Source organism: Armigeres subalbatus, chromosome 1 (assembly GCF_024139115.2).
Source record: "Armigeres subalbatus isolate Guangzhou_Male chromosome 1, GZ_Asu_2, whole genome shotgun sequence".
Lineage (NCBI taxonomy): Eukaryota > Metazoa > Arthropoda > Insecta > Diptera > Culicidae > Armigeres > Armigeres subalbatus.
In genome coordinates this window covers 316,941,284-316,964,223 of record NC_085139.1, presented here as the reverse complement: position 1 = coordinate 316,964,223, position 22,940 = coordinate 316,941,284, and the positions used below count along the sequence as shown (strand labels likewise).

Below are 22,940 nucleotides of genomic sequence, written 5' to 3'. Positions count from 1 at the left end.
AAAGTCTCTGATACGGAAATTAGCATGTTCGTGGATTTCAATGACATCGTTAACAACCTTGGTAGCTTGGTTTAGGTCTTTATAGCTGTCCAGAAAATTATCAACATAATGGCTCTTGATGATCGCTGCTGTTGCTTCAGGGTACTTATCCTGGAATTTGATTGCATTAAAATTCTTGATGTACTGCGCACATGCTGGAGAACATGTCGCCCCGAACGTCATTACGTTCATTACATATACATCTAGTCTGACGTTTGAATCATGTCTAAACAAGAATCTCTGCGAATCTTGATCTTCTTTGCGTATAGCGATTCGGTGAAACATTTCTTGTATCTTAGCAGCCGCGTCGAAAACCAGTCTATTTTTCCGATCTTGCTTATTGATGTTTACGACCACGAAGTGAGGCAAGTAGAATGTTCGTTCAGTTTGCTGCATGTATTCATCTGGGCTTAATTTTCTTGCATACCCTTTTTGTACATATTCGTCTATCCTTGAATTATACCATTCTCTCAAACAAGGGTTGGATTTCATCTTTCTTTCCTGTATTAGTAATCTGGACAGCGCTGATTGAAAACTGTCGGGGAAGGATATTTTTTCCTGCTTCCATAAGAGTCCGATTTCGTATCCTTTATCGATAGCTTTCGTAGTATTTCTCATTATTGCCAATGCTTTTTCGTCTTGTTTGGAGACCAGTTGCTCCTGAGGTACTTTTACCCCAAATTCTTCAGTAGTAAAGTATTTCCTCATCATTTCCTTCATTGCTAATTCATCATCTGATTCCTCGTAAGTGTGATCATTAATCACGAATAAGTGCTTCACTTGATTTATTTTTGAGTTTGTATTGAGTTGCCCATGTACAACCCAGCCTAGTTTAGTATTTCTGGCAATAGGTTCATTGAATCTTCTAGACCTTCCTTCGGATGCAACCATTAGGTATGCATGGGGTTGTCCAATTAGCAATTTAGGTTTGGCATCGGAATATCCCTGTATGCCAATACCTTCTAAATATGGGTACTGTTTTATAAGGCTGTCTATATCCAACGATTGTGTAGGCAAAGTCAACTTCTCTATAGTATTGATATGATTCATGCGATAAATTTTGCCCTTTAACCCGCTTATCTGAACGCTAACATCTTGACTATTGTCCTCGCGGATTGTTTTTCCATTGGTCCAACCCAGAGTCATTGGACTATTAACTCCAGTGACTCCCAGTGCCTTTATTAAATCTGCTTGGATCAATGTAGCAGACGACCCTGAATCCAAAAAAGCAAATGTTTGAATATGTTTTCCCTTGTGCTTAAGTATGACAGGGATTATTTCATAATATATTGCAAATTTTGCGCCGTGTTCGACTCAATGCAGAAAATATTGTCCCACCAAAATATGTTCCCACCAGTTTCTCCATATATGGATGACGTCTCAACTGCAAGAAAGAGCTTTTGGGGTGTGAAAAAGGTGCAATAATGATGTTTTGGGATTGTGCTTTCGCTAATTTCTATACAATTCGACGTGTGAGCATTTGTCTTGGTAATTCGACAAATTTGCACGGTAGTATATTCTTCGGTGAGAAAAGCAATATTTGATTTCGTTTTTGAATGATAGTTAACGACCTCTGGTCGAGACTCTGCTACGCGATCCTGGTTACTATGTAGTAAGCGATGATGTCTCTGACCGCAACCATCTATGTTACATGGTCGAGAGTATTTGCAGTTGCGAGCCACATGGTTGGTAGCATTGCAGCAAGCAAAGCATAGTTTCTCTTTTAATGCAAACTCGCGGCGTTTCAAAACATCAAACTGTTTAAATTTAAAACAATCAGAAGTCTTATGCGCCGATTTGCAAATAATACATTTTTGAGAATATGTCTTTTCTCATGTATGTTTATCCGATTAACTTTTTCATATTTTGGGACCCGATCCGACATCATGATAGTCGCCAAATTCTCCTGGGGTTTTAGCCAATCATAAAATTCTGATATTGTAGGAGAAGTAAACGGGGCTTGCGGTGTAGCCAGTGTCTTTTGATCCTCCAGATATTCTAACCACTTTCCTCTAAGGCTTCCAGGTAACTTTGCCGTTAAGTCGCGGAGTAACCTCTGATCGTTGAGGTACTCAGTTTTCTGTAGGCTCTGCATATTTGTTACCAAATTCCCAATTGCAGCAATAAATTCAATTATTGTTTGTGGATTTTCATAGGAAGGAGATTTCAATGCAAATATATCTTTTAACAATCCTGCATAGACTGTTTCTACCCTTCCAAATCTATTTTCGAGGCGATCCATTATTGCCTTGACATTGTTGGGATCTAGTAAGAGAGCATTAACTGATTTTAACGCTTCTCCCTTCAAATATTTCTGAAGTCGGTTCAAATTCTCGAGGTTTGAAAAACCTCCTGCAGCAATAGTTTGTGTAAAGGTCATTTTAAATCTTGGCCAAACCTTGTGGGAACCATCGAAAATGGTAATTCCATTAAGGATGGTCTACATAATGATTTATTGATATGTTGATACGGATCACCGATAACAGTCTTTGAACTTGTAGCTGCCTGAGTGTCAATCTTAATGGAAAGCTTTTTCATCAAATCTTCTATGTCGGTGCATTTTACACAGATCCAACGTTCAGTTTTTGATGGAGATTGCGAAAGGCCAACACAAGTTCCATGAAACCAGCGATCGCATTCATCGCATGATACCATGAACTTGTCCTCCTTATCTGCCTTGTCGCATAATCGACAGTGGCCTGACTTATTACTAACAAAATATGATGTCTTCATTGTATTACTCACTCGGATTATCTAAATTAGATGTTCTTGTTGATAGATGGTGGGGTCGGCGGGTAGCCGACAGGACTATCGGATGCTAACACCGTCTGGCCGGCCTGCTCTGAGGCGGGAGCTCGAGACGATGAATTGGGTTGCGCACCCCGTATAGCTGGCCTAAACACCGAGGCGGAAGCTGACACGGTTGCGTTTTTTCTTTCTAATTTATGACCACACGCTGCTTGGCTGGCCTGCACCGAGGCGGGAGCCAAGGACGACTATTCCGTTGCGCACACCGCTTAGCTGGCCTGCACCGAGGCGGAGCTAACACGATTGCGTTTAACTAATCACCACGCGCTGCTTGGCTGGCCTGCACCGAGGCGGGAGCCCAGGACAACTATTCCGTTGCGCACACCGCTTAGCTGGCCTTCACCGAGGCGGGAGCTAACACGATTGCGTTTAACTAATCACCACGCGCTGCTTGGCTGGCCTGCACCGAGGCGGGAGCCCAGGACGACTATTCCGTTGCGCACACCGCTTAGCTGGCCTTCACCGAGGCGGGAGCTAACACGATTGCGTTTAACTAATCACCACGCGCTGCTTGGCTGGCCTGCACCGAGGCGGGAGCCCAGGACGACTATTCCGATGCGCACACCGCTTAGCTGGCCTGTACCTGAGGCGGAAGCTGACACGATTGCGCTCCTTATCTCGGATATCTTCTCACTTATTGCAACTTCACTGCTACATATGCGAAGGGAGCTCTTTGCATAGAGGACTCCCAAATGGCTCTATTGGCCCAAATTTGCACTCCTAATTACTTATCTCACTGACACTGTCCCTTGTGGGATTGTCTTCTTGCTGACTTATTATTAGGTGTCAGCACACCTTCACAAACGAACTGACGGACTCCGCACCACAAATGGTTCCAAAAACTAAGTCCTCCCTTAACAGCCACCAAAGTGTGACGGAGGATAGTTTTTTATTTTTTCCTCTCTGGATTGCCACCAAAATGTGTGGGCCTGACTGCTCCTTTAAAAAGTAGATTCTCTACCAAAGAGCGCCCTGCACGTTTTGGAGTTCGGTATGCTTTCTCGGTAGTAAAAGAGTCCAACGGAACTCGTACCGATGCGCTGCTGGTAACGGAGTGTCTTTATTCAATCCAAGTATAACACTTATATACTAAATTAATCCTAAGAAGTACATGTTCCGAAAGAGCCCTGTCGACCCCATGGAAAGAGCAAACAATGTCTGTGATTTGTTTTTAACCCCATAGAAAGAACAAACAGTATTTATTCTAGACTATCAAATCAACCGAAAACCTAAGCCAAAGTCATTGATCTTATTTTAAAGCGTTCTCGCTTCCCTACTCAGCGGGTGGCTTTCATTAAGCATCATCTATGCATTTACACCAATTTCCATCTCCGCCTTGGGTCATAAATGCAACTGTAAAAATAGAAAAGGCTCGGTACATGCTTGGCTGACATCTGTTTTCCTACTTTAAGCCGAACGGCTGCTACGTTGTTTATTATTATTTACGACTATTCGAGTGTCAAGTGGTTTTGGTTCCTTACTTCTTACTTAGGGTCTGTTCGCAGATTACGTAACGCAAAAATCCGAGTTTTGACCCCCTCCCCCCCTCGTAACAAAAAGTAACACTACTAAAATCCACACATATTTATTGGCAAAAATCCATAGATTTAGCGTATGATGTATATCAGCTCACACATAACCATTCTCCACGCGAACTACTAATAAAACATATATCCAAATAAACTTTATGTGTGGTCAAATGTTTGAATATGTTTTCCCTTGTGCTTAAGTATGACAGGGATTATTTCATAATATATTGCAAATTTTGCGCCGTGTTCGACTCCAGTTCAGAAAATATTGTCCCACCAAAATATGTTCCCACCAGTTTCTCCATATATGGATGACGTCTCAACTGCAAGAAAGAGCTTTTGGGGTGTGAAAAAAGGTGCAATAATGATGTTTTGGGATTGTGCTTTCGCTAATTTCTATACAATTCGACGTGTGAGCATTTGTTTTGGTACTTCGACAAATTTGCACGGTAGTATATTCTTCGGTGAGAAAAGCAATATTTGATTTCGTTTTTTTGAATGATAGTTAACGACCTCTGGTCGAGACTCTGCTACGCGATCCTGGTTACTATGTAGTAAGCGATGATGTCTCTGACCGCAACCATCTATGTTACATGGTCGAGAGTATTTGCAGTTGCGAGCCACATGGTTGGTAGCATTGCAGCAAGCAAAGCATAGTTTCTCTTTTAATGCAAACTCGCGGCGTTTCAAAACATCAAACTGTTTAAATTTAAAACAATCAGAAGTCTTATGCGCCGATTTGCAAATAATACATTTTTGAGAATATATCTTTTTCTCATGTATGTTTATCCGATTAACTTTTTCATATTTTGGGACCCGATCCGACATCATGATAGTCGCCAAATTCTCCTGGGGTTTTAGCCAATCATAAAATTCTGATATTGTAGGAGAAGTAAACGGGGCTTGCGGTGTAGCCAGTGTCTTTTGATCCTCCAGATATTCTAACCACTTTCCTCTAAGGCTTCCAGGTAACTTTGCCGTTAAGTCGCGGAGTAACCTCTGATCGTTGAGGTACTCAGTTTTCTGTAGGCTCTGCATATTTGTTACCAAATTCCCAATTGCAGCAATAAATTCAATTATTGTTTGTGGATTTTCATAGGAAGGAGATTTCAATGCAAATATATCTTTTAACAATCCTGCATAGACTGTTTCTACCCTTCCAAATCTATTTTCGAGGCGATCCATTATTGCCTTGACATTGTTGGGATCTAGTAAGAGAGCATTAACTGATTTTAACGCTTCTCCCTTCAAATATTTCTGAAGTCGGTTCAAATTCTCGAGGTTTGAAAAACCTCCTGCAGCAGTAGTTTGTGTAAAGGTCATTTTAAATCTTGGCCAAACCTTGTGGGAACCATCGAAAAATGGTAATTCCATTAAGGATGGTCTACATAATGATTTATTGATATGTTGATACGGATCACCGATAACAGTCTTTGAACTTGTAGCTGCCTGAGTGTCAATCTTAATGGAAAGCTTTTTCATCAAATCTTCTATGTCGGTGCATTTTACACAGATCCAACGTTCAGTTTTTGATGGAGATTGCGAAAGGCCAACACAAGTTCCATGAAACCAGCGATCGCATTCATCGCATGATACCATGAACTTGTCCTCCTTATCTGCCTTGTCGCATAATCGACAGTGGCCTGACTTATTACTAACAAAATATGATGTCTTCATTGTATTACTCACTCGGATTATCTAAATTAGATGTTCTTGTTGATAGATGGTGGGGTCGGCGGGTAGCCGACAGGACTATCGGATGCTAACACCGTCTGGCCGGCCTGCTCTGAGGCGGGAGCTCGAGACGATGAATTGGGTTGCGCACCCCGTATAGCTGGCCTAAACACCGAGGCGGAAGCTGACACGGTTGCGTTTTTTCTTTCTAATTTATGACCACACGCTGCTTGGCTGGCCTGCACCGAGGCGGGAGCCAAGGACGACTATTCCGTTGCGCACACCGCTTAGCTGGCCTTCACCGAGGCGGGAGCTAACACGATTGCGTTTAACTAATCACCACGCGCTGCTTGGCTGGCCTGCACCGAGGCGGGAGCCCAGGACAACTATTCCGTTGCGCACACCGCTTAGCTGGCCTTCACCGAGGCGGGAGCTAACACGATTGCGTTTAACTAATCACCACGCGCTGCTTGGCTGGCCTGCACCGAGGCGGGAGCCCAGGACGACTATTCCGTTGCGCACACCGCTTAGCTGGCCTTCACCGAGGCGGGAGCTAACACGATTGCGTTTAACTAATCACCACGCGCTGCTTGGCTGGCCTGCACCGAGGCGGGAGCCCAGGACGACTATTCCGATGCGCACACCGCTTAGCTGGCCTGTACCTGAGGCGGAAGCTGACACGATTGCGCTCCTTATCTCGGATATCTTCTCACTTATTGCAACTTCACTGCTACATATGCGAAGGGAGCTCTTTGCATAGAGGACTCCCAAATGGCTCTATTGGCCCAAATTTGCACTCCTAATTACTTATCTCACTGACACTGTCCCTTGTGGGATTGTCTTCTTGCTGACTTATTATTAGGTGTCAGCACACCTTCACAAACGAACTGACGGACTCCGCACCACAAATGGTTCCAAAAACTAAGTCCTCCCTTAACAGCCACCAAAGTGTGACGGAGGATAGTTTTTTATTTTTTCCTCTCTGGATTGCCACCAAAATGTGTGGGCCTGACTGCTCCTTTAAAAATAGATTCTCTACCAAAGAGCGCCCTGCACGTTTTGGAGTTCGGTATGCTTTCTCGGTAGTAAAAGAGTCCAACGGAACTCGTACCGATGCGCTGCTGGTAACGGAGTGTCTTTATTCAATCCAAGTATAACACTTATATACTAAATTAATCCTAAGAAGTACATGTTCCGAAAGAGCCCTGTCGACCCCATGGAAAGAGCAAACAATGTCTGTGATTTATTTTTAACCCCACAGAAAGAACAAACAGTATTTATTCTAGACTATCAAATCAACCGAAACCCTAAGCCAAAGTCATTGATCTTATTTTAAAGCGTTCTCGCTTCCCTACTCAGCAGGGTGGCTTTCATTAAGCATCATCTATGCATTTACACCAATTTCCATCTCCGCCTTGGGTCATAAATGCAACTGTAAAAATAGAAAAGGCTCGGTACATGCTTGGCTGACATCTGTTTTCCTACTTTAAGCCGAACGGCTGCTACGTTGTTTATTATTATTTACGACTATTCGAGTGTCAAGTGGTTTTGGTTCCTTACTTCTTACTTAGGGTCTGTTCACAAATTACGTAACGCAAAAATCCGAGTTTTTGACCCCCTCCCTCCCCCTCGTAACAAAAAGTAACACTACTAAAAATCCACACATATTTATTGGCAAAAATCCATAGATTTAGCGTATGATGTATATCAGCTCACACATAACCATTCTCCACGCGAACTACTAATAAAACATATATCCAAATAAACTTTATGTGTGGTCTCGAATTAGCAATTATAGAATTTATGTGTGGTTCTATATCGATTATATTAGGGTGGAGCTATTGCAAAAATCTATAACGGCGACACATATATCTTATATAGATATTTTTGGCAGTGAACATTTTTGGTACCCCCTCCCTTACCCATGTAACGCGTAACTGAGAAATTTTTTTTTCCTTCTCTGAAGCATTTGGGTTTTGGTATTTTTTTGAACAATGTTAGAATAGGGACGGCACATGATCAAAAATCAAGGATATCAAGAATGCAGCTAGTAGAAACGAAAATAGAATTTGCGATCATAACCATTTACATAGTTTTGCGGAACTGTGCGGAACGAGGAATACAATATTCGCTTGGTATTTTACGCATATCAGTCCCGCTATGTCAGAATGCTTGATTTCGATAATGACTAATATACGATAACGATAAACAGCAATCAGTGATTAAAAAAACACATTCAAATAAATTTTCATTCGCGTTATGCGTAACATTTGGTAGTACCCACCCCCTCCCCCATCTTTTAGTGTAACAAAGTATAACGCAAGTTGGACCTCCCCCCTCCCCCCAAAAGCGTTACGTAATTTGTGAACAGACCCTTAGGCTAATATTTTATTCTCTGTTTTGGGGTCAATAAACTGAACGTCGGTTCCGTGCGTGGTTGAAATTTTCTCATACTTGATCAATACTCTAATTAATTAATCTCGCGAAGCGACACCTACTTACAATGTCTCTGAACACACCAGGGGACCCTCTATAACCAATCCATAACACAATGTATTGTGTTTAATTCTATTCCAAGAATTTGGGTTCATTTCGCCTGAACATGTTCCATACTTGATAGTTGACATGTTTAACAAATGAACGAAATACTAATATTTTATAAGCATAACTATCCTATGAAACTTGGTATATAGGCCATTTCAAACACATAGTATACAGTACAGTCTGAAGTGAGGTCCCCACAGAACTGGACGACGTACGAAGTTTGACGTTGCTTAAGGTCATCAAAAAAGAATATTGAAATCTCCGATTATTCTCCGTGCTACAAATAGCACCTTATCTTATCCAATTACGTAACTCTTTGAGATTTAGAAATTACACGAAGCATTTCCCTTTCGAAACATATCCATTTTCCATTAACCATCTGCATAATGCATGCAGAATGCCAAATTGTAGCATTTCGTATTGCATAAAGCATCTCATCACTTTGTATAAAAATCTACAAATTACATAAAGCATCTCCACCCTTGCATGACGTTTTCCCAGTTGATAAAGCGTTTCTCAATGAAGCATGAATCATTTTCATTCCAGGAAACATCTTCTGCACGAAGTATCTAAACATCAGTCAAAGCATTATCCCAAGGAATATCAGCATTACAAAATTATTACCACGCACGTAATTTGAAGATTATGCTTTATCTCGAAACAATCTCCACATTTCTTCATTGCACGAATCATCTCCAAACTGCATAAAGCATTTCCGCATTGTACACGAAGTATCTTCATTTAGCACGAAGCATTTCTCCATTGCACGTAGCATTTCCATATGGTATAATGCATCTCCGCTTTTCACAAACCACCTCGGCTTTGCACGAAGCATCACTTCATTGCATGAACCTTAACTGAATTGTACAAAGCATCTCTATTTCGCGCCATGCATTCCTATATTCCATAAAGCACCACTTCCCGTATAGAAAAAAACCTCAAGTTGAATGGTGTGAACTGTACAAAAACAATTCAATTTATGGAAGACAATAAAAAATATTGTTTTTGTATTGTACAAATTCTTGTACTAATAAACCAATCTATTGTATTTACAATAAATTAATAATAATATTTATTTCTCCGATAGAGTTTATTGTTCATACTAAAGATTTACAATATTTTCTATTGTCCATGAAAATTAAATGATAATACGATTTTCAAAATGGCTACACTGTCAGAAATCGAATGTTTAGGTACCCGTGCCAATTTTAAGTCTTGGTATGTTGTTCATTTTTTCAGTTTTCCTGATTATTTATAACTGTATTATTTTCTTTTCAGTGATCATCATGTTTAATTTTGCAGTATCAGCTACGTTGTGGTACGGAAAATAAATATTGTGTATCCGGAATAAATTTATACCGCTTTTTATACCGAAGTTGGATTTTTCTCCAGATATAGGCAACTTTCCCAACTTCGGAAGTAGTGCGCTGGATTCGCCTAAAGATGCGCTAAACAACGCATCAATTAGTTTGACAAATAAAACTTCGGAAGAAAGTTCGGTTCGGAAGTCCCGACTTCCGAATTCTAACTTGGTGCTACGCCGACAATACGACGGTCCAGGCCAAACCATCCAGATCCGGATCAATCAGTTCAGGAAGCTGCTGCTGTCTGTCTGAGATGGGTAGCAATAAACGACTCTCTGGGCTATAAGCAACGCTCAAATATAAGACGACAGACTCGCAGTTGATGGAATCCTGCGATCAGGATGTGAACCATAAACCTCGCCGTAAACCGACAATCGAATTGCAAGTCGTAATAGTGGAGGCCCTATTGTGTGGAACTTCAACGAAGATTAGGGTGCCAGCGGTAAATCCAGTTGGATATTCTCGTCGGTGTGAGAGTAAGTAACATCTCGTACCAAACTAACCTAGGGCCACCAGGTATTTGCTCGCCACTAAAAGACAGGCATCAACCGGGTGTACAGATGTGAGTGACCGATAACAACAATCCGAAACTGCCTTCGAACAAGTGGCAAGGAATGTGTCTCCGGAGTTTGTCATTCGATACTCCTGTCTCGACTCCTGTAGCATGGTCAAGCAACGGCAATAATGTTCACGCTGGAGGAAACTTGTTGCAAAAATGTTGCCAATGTTGTCACTAGCACGTCAGGCGGGTCAGCAGCACTTCACCCGGATGTTCCACACCATCCTATCTTTTGAAAAACTAGCACACTGACCCTTATAAGGCGATCGCCGCGATATGATGTAAATTCCGTAGGAATTTATCACAGAAGTTTCCCATGACACTGCGGAACTGAACTTAATTACCAACGGGGTCGATATCAGTAGCAGTAGAAGTACCGTCGTCGGGGGTGACAATGGGTCAAATGGAGGTAAGAATGGGTCACTGTTTCAACCACTTGAAATGCTTGTAGATTAGATTGAATGCATCTGAGGGCCAGAAGACTTAAATATAAGAGACCTTTTTGAACGGTTTTGCTCTACGACTGGCTAGATTCGTTGTATAAACTTTCAACTCGTGTGAAAAAAATATCCTTTTGCAAGTTTCATAAAGAACTATAGTTATGCATATCGTCGGATAGCGCTACTTTCGACTCTGGTAAATTAAGAAGAAGACTCATCGGATTAAATCCAGGAATCCGTTTCGAATCATTCTCTCAATTGATTTTGCTGGCAATCGAACGCAACCAAGAATATAGGGTTAATATGTACAGTTGAATAAATAAAATTATTACAATAGCAACAATTATATCATAATTTTGTTTTATTCTGATTGATTGACAAGAATTTTGATAATATAATTAATGCATACAAATTGCAATATATCTTGCTGACGTCTAAACATCTTTCTCTTTTAAGCGCATAGGAAAAATAGGATTTATTTTCGTTGGGAAACGTTTCCCGACGAATAAGTACCTATAAGTATATTATTTTGTTACGGCAGTCTACCCGTTACAGGACTTCTAGCCCATGCTTCCTACGTGCTTGAAAGAGAAAGATGATTATATGTCAGCAAACTCTATGAATTAATAATGAGCCATTTAAATTGTAGAAACAGTTGTGAAACAATACATTTTATTGTTTAGAACAGAAATTATGACAATAAGTAAACATTAGAAATTATTGTTTTGTGTTTCAAAATGTATGAGAAAAACAAATTTTCTTACTGTTACGGTAACTAACAACCACACTTTTCTATTGTAAAAGTCTCAATAACAATAAATTTTATGGTGTATCACTTTAGATTGTATTGTGTATGTATTGTAAAATTCACATCATTTCTTATTGTTATTTTAATGTTTTTTATTTAATTGTAACAATAAAAGTTACTGTTTTTTTATGGTAATTTTTATTCGGGTTGTCACGAAGAATTTCCACTTTGCACGAAGCGTTTCATCATTGCACGTAGCATCTCCAAGTAACACGAATAATTTCCAGATTGCACAAAACAATACCTCTTAGGCATTTCCTAATTGCACGAAGCATTTTATAGACAAGCATCACTATGACCTCGCTATGACCAGCATCTTTTCAATCAACTGTAATTTCTACTTCGTCATTGGCATTACATCCCTTACTGGGTCATTTCCGCCTCGCAGCTTGTCTTTTTTACACTTATTAACTGCAAGGTTAAAACTGTAAATTAATATACACAATTAAAGCCGATGATATACTAATATAATACTAAAGGATTCCTACACCGAGGCAAATATCCTCATACCTATTATGTGTGAAACTACATAGATTTTTGCAATTTGGGTTATCAAATAGGTAATATGTTTACGAAACATAACTGTTAATAGATTTCCTTCTAATAATTGTTAAGAGAAGATTCATAACATTTATTGGTCTTATTTCAAATAAAATTTATGTGTGGAGTTTATAACTTTTATTCTCCAATGACTCATAATGTTGATGTAGGATTTTCATAACTTCACAATAATATATTGAAATTAAAAACAATAATTTAGTCTGATTTTTTATTGACGGACATCCTAAAATAGTCCCACCTTATTCCGGCACCAAGAAAATATAATTCATTCGAGCAATTTAAAATAAAAACACTTTGAGCTCAGCCACATTCCATGTTTGAAAGATGCCTTTTTCTGCACCGGCGAATAATTGATTGATCCGGCACCGGTAAAAATCAAGGGTTCAACCGATTTCAATCCATCCTGGGCACGAGCACAGCACCCTAATATCCTATCATCTGCGTTTTATGTTTAGGTCGCATCCTTGAAGTTCGTTGCATCTTATTGCGGTTCCTGGAAGGGAAATTTAAGGAACGAAATATAATTACAAAATCGGAGAAATGGGAAGTTATTTAATATTTTACCATTTCCCGATAACAACAGTTAACTTCGTAGGAGTTCCGTCTATCACACTGAGCGTTCTGACACATTGTTCCAAAATTTAAAAGATGCCTCTTTCTACGCCGGTGAATTGATTGATCCGGCACCGCAGTAAAAATCAAGAATTCAACCGATTTCAACCCATCCTGGCAAATCATTGGGCATGAGCACAGCTCCCTATATTCCATCATCTGCGTTTGCATGTTTAGATCGATGTCCATGAAGTGCATCTCATTGCATTTCCACAATTGCTATGGAAGAAAAATTTCATCCATTTTAAGAAACAAAATATAATTACACAAATAACAAATCGTAGCAATAGAAAGTTATTTAATCTCTTACCATTTTCCGATAGTGAAATTTAACTTCGGAGGAGTTCCGTCCATGCGGCCATAGATCTTCAATTTTCTTACTTCCATTTAGAACGGCAAACATACGAGTTATGTGTAAGACTATATAATTTTTGACTATTAGATTTCAAACATAATGTTTATGTTTGCGATTACATGATCAATATAAGTTAAGTCAATATGTGTTATATTGTACCCTATAATGAAGAAAGGGTATAACATGAGGTTTATTGTTAAATACATAAACTTAATGTTCGCCATACTTCATAAAAGTTATAGTTTTCAAGCAAATAAATTTTATGATTGAAATTTTATTAGTGTATTACTGTTATTCTGAATGAGACGCATTCCACATCGCACATAATCATCCTCGTAAACGTGTATCAATCCATTCCTACTCGTTTTTGCATGAGTCACGAGTCTCATTTATCGGCAACCACTCCTAAAGTAAAATCTATCAAAATGGCCATTGCATCATTGCACGAAGCCAGCCTTCCATAGTCTTCGTAGAGACAGAATCATCAACATTGCACGAAGGCTACTCCCTCATTGTTTTCAAGTCATCAACCCTGCACGAAGCAAATATGCTACATCTTTACACGAAGTCAGCCTTTTCTGGAATTTTAGTGAACTTGACGCAGCCAACATCAATTAATAATATCCATCAAGTTTGCACGAAGCCAGTATTTCATAATTTTCACAGAGCCAAACTGATTGTTCGGAACTGTCTCAATTTATACCAAGTAAACATTTTCATCTTATGTCGTTTTCGGTTATTGCTGGGTCGAACCTAGTTCTGCCCCGGATCCGCTGTAACAGCTGTCAAAACGTTCGGTTATTCGTTCAGGTTGGATCGCGATACGCACCAGATCCGACCTAAAACGAACGAGGTTCGCTCTGCCGATTTATCGAGATCGAACCTAGGTTCACCAATACATTCGAACACAAACTGTCAAACAGGTGTTTATGTTTACGCTAAAGGAAAATGAAAACATGAAAGACACGGAAGGGTGCGGATGGGTATTTGACTTTTAATCGTTTTTGTTTCATTTGTTGAATTTATCAATTTTGTTGCTGTCTTGCACGTAAAATGGATTATTTTAATTGTGTGTTGTCTTCAAGTTTCTCTGATGGTGAAATGGATTCAGATACCGACATATTTTTTTTGCTGATTACTTCAGACGGTAGCTCCGTTATAAACAAAATGATGGTTAAAAATGTTGATGAAAATGTGATTGATAAATGTAATGACGAGAAAGTAGCTGTGGCTGCTATTTATTCACTATTAAGGTAGCCTCACACCTCGGGAATTTTGACCACGGATTATTTCCCCATGCATTTTTACATATGCGATGTTTTCGGGATTTGGGCACGAAAAATCAAAATCCCGGCCCCATTTAAAATGCACGGGGAACAAAATCCGGCAGAAAATTTTCCCGAGGTGTAAGGTGGCCTTTACGTTGTGCATTCGATTATATGCTTTGGGTATAATTGCTCTCTCTTGCTCTATTTGCCTTTCTTGTATACTTGGTTGTTGCAGTTTTGGCGAAAAAGGATCCCCTCTTGGGAGGAAAATACAAAAATGTTAGTCAACTCTTGTGCGATTTGATTCTTTGTTTTAAAATAAAAGGCCCCAAATCTCAATAATTTTTCTATTGGATTTTTTACAAAGTGTTTCCATATTTTCTTGTTCTATTACATTTGAATGGCATAATTGATAATTCAAATGTAACACAATCACTGTTATCCAGAACGCCACTTAGAACCAGTATAACAGTTTATCGTGGCATAATTACCGGAAATGTTCCAGAGCGCCAAAATTCCTTCACGGCAATCAACATTGCCGTCGCCATTCATCACAAGCTTGTAATCACATAAATTTATTGATGGATTAACTGTCATTTTTAAAATAAACAATTAACAGAAGAAAAATCTGACTTCCCCATTCAATTTATATAATAAGAAACAAAATAACACTAATAACAAAATTCAAAAGATAAAATCTGTATAAAATCTGATAAAATATTTTTATTTCTGCCTATCAGCTGGCAGTGCGAACTGAAAACAAAACAGATAATGGGGCTTGAGATCTCACTAACACCATCATACTGACTCGATCCCGATTCGTTTTTCGTTCGGTTATTCAGAGTCGGGGTCGGACCTGACCCAGGTCTTAAACCGAAAACGACATTAGTGCGAAGCCTTATCAACCTTGTAACTTTATACAAACATCATCGTTTGGCAAACATCATTAACGTTCGAACACCTTCCGTCTTCATATCTTGTGAACAACATTGCACGAATCATACTACAATATGTTTTGCTTCTAACAAGGCACAATACTAGAAGAGCTACTTTTCAAACAAAATTGGACGGAACTGTTTTCATGTTTAAATTACACGCGATCACTAATACCACAGAACTGGAAAACATTTCAATGTCGACTTTTTTGTTTACTAAATTCTGTTTGATACACGATTCCATTACTCCCCCTCTTCATCATAACAAACACAAATGATTCCAAAATTCCAAGCTATATGCGGCCATTTTGTTTTTGTAGCGTCCATTTCACGACAAATTGTTTCAGCTTTTTAACACTTTTTACTTTTTTCCACGTTGTCCATCATTCATTTTTTCTTCTTCAATTTTTCAATTTATTTCCCTTTTGTATTTATTTAGTTTCAAATTATATTTTCGAACCACCACTTTTTTGTTTTGTTTTCATCCTCGTCGCCATTTGTAACAACCGGCCGAATCGACCAGCCGAATGCTTGCGTCTCTAATGTGCAGCACGAACGATAGCACACGTCTGCATGCTTTGCTGTGTCTAGCTCAACTCCTCGATCCACACTCGATGCATAATGCAACACTTGATCAGGTCTCACATACATGCGAACCAGCGCACCTATGCATGTGTATAAACAGTGTCAACAGATCATCCGAGGGAGCTCACATGTGCCTGTTCTGTGCTTTCAATATGACCGTTACACCAGCGGAAAAAAATATTGAAAAAAGATTCAGTTTTAAAACAGTTTTAAAACAGTTTTGCCAACTTTCTGCAAAGGATTATTCGATTCCTCATAATTGTTACATACGTCGTTATGAAAAATTATGCTTGAAATGGGTCGGCTTCGGAGTAAAACTTCAACCACGATGGGAAAATAACCATCGAAGTGTCAAATTTTAACTAAAAGATAAACGAATCGTTGGAATGGTTCACAGCCTTAGTTAAACATTGTTCGCGAGAAATTGGCGCCAATTTTTTTTTTGCTCCAAATAACTTTGTCTGTGAAATAATTATCTGTCAAAACTCAAATGGGTCCGGCTTCGAAGAAAAATTTTAACCACGATGAGAAAATAGCCATCGAACTGTCAAATTTTAACTAAGGGTTGTCTCATTTGGAGAATTAAACTCAAATTAAACTTAAAAGTGACATTTCAATAATTATCGAATAACCCTGCTCGCAGAGCAAGATTACTTTTGACAGATATTGAATCATTTTGCAACGATGTCTTATTGGAATTGCTGGGTAGCACCAGCCATTCCTATATGAGCGGGTGATTTTCTAATTTTCGAACTGTCACTTTTAAGTTTAATTCTCCAAATGAGACAGATCCTAAAAGTGAAACGAATCGGTGGAATGGTTCACTGCCTAAATCAATTGACCTTTTCGCGAGACGTTCAAGACTGCTCTGAAAATATGATCACGCTCGTCCGGCTTAGCTCAACCCGCAGAATTCGACACAGTCAGGGTCAGAGTGTAAAATAAACGAATTTTTTTTTTGAGGTCCAACTTTCTTCACTTGTCAGTTCACTTTCAGACACATTCATGGTCGGCTCTGGACAGTCAATATTCAAAATCCGGCGGAAAATTTTCCCGAGGTGTAAGGTTTTGGAGTTTTTTACTGTGCATATGGTGATTTCTTCCGTGTGTAAAAAGAGGTGAAAGAGGCCTTTTGTCGATTCACATTCCATGCGTTCCGAAACAAAGAGAAAACGAAATAATATGACAGCGCAAAGGCTCTTTCTCAAACGTCAGCCGACACGAAGCCTTTTCTACACTTCCGTTTCTCCAGAGCAAAACAGAGAAATTTTTAGGTAAAGGAAATTTTTACGATTTTTCAACTTTTAGAGTTTAATAAAAGTATATTGCAAGTGTTAAAGTGTGTACATATGGCAGAATTAACGATGTATTATCGATTCGATTTAGTTCATCGGTTATTTATCGCAAAATTAATCCGTAATAGTCATCGACTTCACCCTCCTGTTGACGATCTCTGACGGGAAGCTTCCCTAACCTTCAATGAACCGTTGTTATGGACCGCTTTAGAACTGTTTGGTAATTATTGTTTCCCATTTTAGCACAGCTAACAAATAATGGCACCCCGCAAAAACAAAACCGTAAAGGAGGAAGTCCAGGTCTCGCTGGGTCCCCAGGTCCGCGAGGGTGAGATTGTGTTCGGAGTGGCGCACATCTACGCCAGCTTCAACGACACCTTCGTCCATGTTACCGATCTGTCCGGCAAGGAAACCATTTCCCGTGTAACCGGTGGAATGAAGGTCAAGGCCGATCGTGATGAGGCTTCGCCCTACGCCGCTATGTTGGCCGCTCAGGTGAGTGTTTGAATTCGTATGTATGTTTATTTTCGTGATTGCCTGTGTTCACAACAATTTGGAATAGGAAGATAATGATTTGGGTATACCACCCCCGATTCCAGTCCGCAACGTTTACAACTGTGCCGCATTCCAATGAAATGGCTTGATGTTTTGCATACCAGTAGAAATCTACAAATACTATACCTTGTACAAAATAAAACAAATAATAATTCGGTTGCAATGCGCCTGAGTAATAATTGTTGCGGACGGGAAAGGTGCTGCTGTCCAAATGATTCTTTACCCTACTAAGTACAGTAGTGGCGTAGCCAGAAAATTGGTCTGGGGGGTTTTCTGAACATTTTTTTTAAACAAAATTCCTTCTAAAAATTTTGTCTCGGGGGGCGGGGGGATGTTTATGTCCAAAACCACCCCCGTGGTTACACCACTGAACACTGATGTAGTGCGGTGTTAAATTCACGCGTTTTTACGTAAATTTTGGGGTTTGTGCACGGATTTTTACGCGATTTTTCTAAAAGGTTAAAAGATTCGTGATTTTTGTTGAAGGTGAAAACGACTTCAGGGTTATGGGTAACGAATTTTCATCTTCCATCACTTAGGCTTTGGTCCGATTCGCGAAATAAAATCAAATTAAACTTAAAAGTGACAGTTCGGAAATCTTGCTCTGCGGGCGGGGTTATTTGGAAATTATTGAATTGTCATTTTTAAGTTTAATTTGATTTTAATTCGCGAATCGGACCAAAGCCTTAATTGTAACTTTACTATGTCAAGTACGAACCAATAAGGATGGACTTCAATCATGTGGTGAAATTAAATGGGACAGCACTAACTTGTCTTACGCCAAGTCAGTCGTCGCTGATCAAAAGTCTTGTACTAGCAGGCTATCGTTTTTAATAAAGCATCAATTACCAATTTGGGAAGGGGAGACTCGGGGCGTCCCTCACCCTCATTTTCCATGATTTTGTCTTATTGAACACTATTAACAATAACCTTTTTCTTTCATCTACAGGACGTCGCTGAGAAGTGCAAGTCTCTGGGAATCACCGCACTGCACATCAAGCTGCGTGCCACCGGAGGAAACCGCACCAAGACCCCCGGACCCGGTGCCCAGTCCGCTCTGCGTGCTCTGGCCCGTTCGTCGATGAAGATTGGCCGCATCGAAGATGTTACTCCAATCCCATCGGATTCCACCCGCCGGAAGGGAGGTCGCCGCGGTCGTCGTCTGTAGGGTGGCTGCTGCTACTACTGCTACGTTGTGGTTCTTTCGTGTGTGTTTCTGGGTTTCGCATTAGAAGGCAACGGAAGACATATTCCATGTTTGCGAAAGAGAAAGTGCGGAGATTGATCGTATTCAAAAAAATGTTGAATAAATTCGGATAACACAAAAAAATAATGTTGCCTTTACTTAAAGCGAAAAAAGCCGATAACTTTATTATTGATTAAATATGAACGATTACAATAATAAGTGATTGATTATAAATAGTATTGTGAGTGTGCTGCATGAGAAAACATTATTTTGCGCATTATTTACGACGAAGCAGATTCGGATAGTTGTCCCAACTTGACGTAAACCCGTGTAGTAAGTGCCTGTTTCTGAGGTCCCTTCGTCGGAGTGCTGCTCTTCTCAACGACGGTGTTCACATATGTGTACTGTAGGGAGAATCCAATGACGATCTCGTCGCCCGGATTGCAATCTTTGTTCGGCTGGACGGCCAATTTTATTGCAATCTGATTTGCCTTGCGCCAAATGATGAATCTACGGAACAATAAAACCTATTTAAAATATTTTCTTTGAAAAGGTGTGGAGCAGTGTTCAATATTTGAAATTTAGTTATTTTAATTTAAAGAATTGGCTCATTTTATCACACTCTGGATCCTATAAATATGACTATCGGAAGTTCATTACGCATCAGTTGCAACGATTCGAGATTCGCAATGACATCCCATGTGTTGGCATTACAACATACCCCACTGAGACATTGCCGGTACGCTGTTTAGTGTTCATTCACCATTTCCTCAGTGCTTGACTGCGAGGTTTCTATTTCAAGTTTCCTTATTTGCATTCGTATATCATGAGGCTAACACGATGATGACTTTTATGCCTAGCAAAATCGAGGAAATTTCCAATCCTGAAGCTTCCTAGGCACCGCGAATAGTGCCCAGCCACCCTCAGCATGGTCTTGCAGTGTAGCTGCACATCTTACCGTTACTTTTATGTGTTATTCTACGTCATGATCGAATGCTCTTACGCTCCGCTAATTTCGAATACAGTCAAACCTCCATGAGTCGATATTGAAGGGACCGTCGACTGATGGAAATATCGAGATGTGGAATAGAAAATTGGGAAGCTTTTGAGAAGGGACCACAGTAACCCAGAAAATATTTTTTAATATGGCAAAATTTGCTTCCATGAGACGATATCGAGTCATAGAACATCAACTCATGGAGGTTTGACTTTATGCCAAATACATTTTGTTCTATTTTCTTCAATGACAAATCTTTCCTATTGAATAAAAAAATCGTGGGTAGAAAGGCGTTAAGATCAAATGGGAAAACCAATTTTGATGGTTGATATGTTGATATCCTACCCATCGGCAATTCTACCGTTAGTGCGGTTTGAATTAAACAAAGCTGCGTCATGAAATATTTGATTCAAGAAAAACCCTAATTAATCCATCTACCGGCGATAGTGCCTTTCTCATGCAGTATGGTAGTACAATAAAAAAATGCATAGCACCATGGCATCTATGAAATCATGAGCAATGAAAAATATCGCTCAAGGCTAACCAAGAAGGAACAACCTGTTATAAAGCCGATTATAGAAAAAGAAAACCTTTACTTGAAGTTAATTCTCAAGGTATTCCAAGAGCATCATCTACAAGAAATCGAATCTAATTACCATTCAAATACACTATCAGTCAAAAATACCAGCCCAGAAAAGAATTTACCTCGGATCTTCCTGTTGCGATTGGACCACTTCATCGAACTCGGCCGAATCGTCACGATGGTTTACAACAAACGATGAATCGGGCAGCCGGAATATTCCGTTCGTTTTCGTTTCCACCATCCGCGGGTCTTCGAGCAGTGTGGCTTGCTTGCTCAAGCTCGTACTCAACCCACTAATCATCAGTGATGAGGAGGCGCTGCTTTCGGCAGCCAATTTAAGTTCTTCGATCATCAGCTTCTCGTCTGCTTCCATTGGCAGCTCCATAATCGTAATCGTCATATCATTCGTGGTAGGATTGATGACTTTCATGGTCAGAAATGAGTCTTGGCCCTTGAGCAGTGGCTCACAGCGGACGAACCTCACTTCCGGAACGTGGTACGCCGCGAACATCGCAATTCGATACTTGATCGAACTGGGATTGTACTCCGACTTGATAACATTGTGGTCGCATTGCCGGCACCGCAATGACCTCTTTATGGAAAGCAACTTATGCTGCGGAAAGAGCTTGTTGACCGTAAACGGTTGCTTGGCCGGATGTGACAGGCGTTGCTCCAATGTAGTGATGTTCTTTAAAGTCAATCCCTTGGTAAAGATATCTCCTGGCAATTCATCCACGTTCTCGCTGGCAATTGATTTGTTGATCGGCAAAGGCGTCGATTTGACCTGAGCTTTACTATCCGCCCATCCCATTTGCCGTCGGATTATTGCCACTGTTAGACCAGTGCGCTCCGTCAAACTCGGGAATTTGCTTTGCTTGGGGGCTTTCCGACGCCAAAGTTCCTGTTTCTCTTGCTTGTCATGAAGGACAACCGACTGGTAATGTTCCAAAAGCAATGAAAATCTCGTAGCATTGGCATACTCCGGTTCAGGCCATTGCCCAGTGGCGACGGTCTGATCCGGGATACCAACGTCTCTGGAACTCCAACGACAATTTAAACAAGCCAGATAGTACATCTTCCTAGAAACAGGCTTCCCGGAAGAAGGTTCCGGAGTATTCTCCTTTTTTAGGCCATCACCAGAGGAATCGCCTTCTGGCTTCGCTGATTCCGGAGCCGCAGCTGGAACAATTGTCGTCGATGCTCGTACCGAAAGCGTGTGTTGACAACTTGGACAATTAAAGCAAGTATTACAACGATTTTTTCGAATTTTCGCCTCCGACGATGGAATGTTCTCCAGGCAATTGGAGCAAAAGTGCGAGTCCACCTAAACGGGATCAATGACATCATTCAGGTAATGGAGACTGAAAAGGAACAAAACTCACCTCATGACAAACGCAAAATCCGCAGCGCAGCTTCATGCAGTAACGACAAAAGTACAATTTTGTCAAAGGATTCAACAAACCACATACGCAGGCATACTCCACGACATTTAGCGACATGAAAAAGGCCATTTTCAACACCTATTAAAAAAAATCAGCTCGATTGTTGAAATTTTTAGAGTTTTGACATGGATTTTGTTTTGTTTCGCACGCATCATCGCAGGTTTCGCACGTCACGTCTGTCATCATGAACTTGTGTGAATATACCGACCATGTTTTGTCAACCGAATTTTTATTAGAAAAGCCTTTTGGGTCTGTTCAAATATTACGTAACGCCCGTCTCAAACGTCATTGTGTTCCTTGTGTTCATTCGGTGCATTGGACCATTATACGACACCTTCAAATGGTCCAATGCACCGAATGAACTAATGACGTTTGAGACGGGCGCTATTTACTAAAATGAACACTTGCATGAACTCGATGAATGAAAAATATTCATTCTTAGTAAACAGCGCACCGCTCAAACGTCAATGATGAACTCGGTGCATTGGACCATTACACCGAAACAAATTCATTATTTTCCATTATACTTGTGACACATATGTGATACCAATATCACTGTACAGCATAAAATTATATGTCTGTCACCCAGAATCACGCTGGTATCACGATAGCACGATGAGTTCCGTACCCTGCCCTTCGACCGTTGTATTGTATGAAACAGAACATAATTTGTTGTTTTGAAATGTCAAATACGCCGTTTGACATATGAAATAAAAACAAACATTTGCAAGCTGACTGAGTAAAATTCGTTTTTCTGCAATTCAGTTTGATATTTTTCACAACATTGGCAAAATACAGTGT

At 40.1% G+C, this 22,940-nt stretch overlaps 3 protein-coding genes across 4 annotated transcripts; 1 reads left to right on the top strand and 2 right to left on the bottom strand.

The window, feature by feature from the left end:
- Positions 1 to 12,454: 12,454 nt before the first annotated feature.
- LOC134218037 (uncharacterized) lies at positions 12,455 to 13,491 on the bottom strand. Its single transcript, XM_062696912.1, has 3 exons — positions 13,249 to 13,491; positions 12,891 to 13,157; positions 12,455 to 12,819 (listed from the first exon to the last, which is right to left on the bottom strand). Exons 1-3 carry the CDS (start codon positions 13,339 to 13,341, stop codon positions 12,808 to 12,810), a joined length of 372 nt encoding a protein of 123 aa, XP_062552896.1. The 5' UTR covers positions 13,342 to 13,491; the 3' UTR covers positions 12,455 to 12,807.
- A 3,764-nt stretch (positions 13,492 to 17,255) lies between these two features.
- Positions 17,256 to 19,264, top strand: LOC134207970 (small ribosomal subunit protein uS11). 2 transcript variants are annotated; one of them, XM_062684065.1, is made up of 3 exons: positions 17,256 to 17,355; positions 17,620 to 17,871; positions 18,881 to 19,264. In XM_062684065.1, exons 2-3 carry the CDS (start codon positions 17,635 to 17,637, stop codon positions 19,097 to 19,099), a joined length of 456 nt encoding a protein of 151 aa, XP_062540049.1. In that variant the 5' UTR covers positions 17,256 to 17,355; positions 17,620 to 17,634; the 3' UTR covers positions 19,100 to 19,264. The 2 variants fall into 2 exon arrangements, with proteins under 2 accessions (XP_062540049.1, XP_062540050.1); XM_062684066.1 differs by having other exon boundaries at positions 17,271 to 17,355; positions 17,625 to 17,871.
- Positions 19,265 to 19,266: 2 nt separating this feature from the next.
- LOC134207969 (dynactin subunit 4) lies at positions 19,267 to 22,317 on the bottom strand. The gene is made up of 3 exons (XM_062684064.1): positions 22,080 to 22,317; positions 20,820 to 22,021; positions 19,267 to 19,627 (listed from the first exon to the last, which is right to left on the bottom strand). Exons 1-3 carry the CDS (start codon positions 22,206 to 22,208, stop codon positions 19,399 to 19,401), a joined length of 1,560 nt encoding a protein of 519 aa, XP_062540048.1. The 5' UTR covers positions 22,209 to 22,317; the 3' UTR covers positions 19,267 to 19,398.
- Positions 22,318 to 22,940: the final 623 nt, after the last annotated feature.

What these genes read in the sequence shown, in the direction of transcription:
- LOC134218037 (XM_062696912.1), bottom strand. Translation starts at nt 13,341, where the DNA reads ATGTTTGCCGTTCTAAATGGAAGTAAGAAAATTGAAGATCTATGGCCG. An exon ending in AATTTCACTATCGGAAAATG is followed by an intron (nt 13,158 to 13,248) that starts GTAAGAGATTAA and finishes TTTCTTCCATAG; the next exon opens with CAATTGTGGAAATGCAATGA.
- LOC134207970 (XM_062684065.1), top strand. Translation starts at nt 17,635, where the DNA reads ATGGCACCCCGCAAAAACAAAACCGTAAAGGAGGAAGTCCAGGTCTCG. An exon ending in CCGCTATGTTGGCCGCTCAG is followed by an intron (nt 17,872 to 18,880) that starts GTGAGTGTTTGA and finishes TTTCATCTACAG; the next exon opens with GACGTCGCTGAGAAGTGCAA.
- LOC134207969 (XM_062684064.1), bottom strand. Translation starts at nt 22,208, where the DNA reads ATGGCCTTTTTCATGTCGCTAAATGTCGTGGAGTATGCCTGCGTATGT. An exon ending in GATTTTGCGTTTGTCATGAG is followed by an intron (nt 22,022 to 22,079) that starts GTGAGTTTTGTT and finishes GATCCCGTTTAG; the next exon opens with GTGGACTCGCACTTTTGCTC. An exon ending in TCGCAACAGGAAGATCCGAG is followed by an intron (nt 19,628 to 20,819) that starts GTAAATTCTTTT and finishes ATTGTTCCGTAG; the next exon opens with ATTCATCATTTGGCGCAAGG.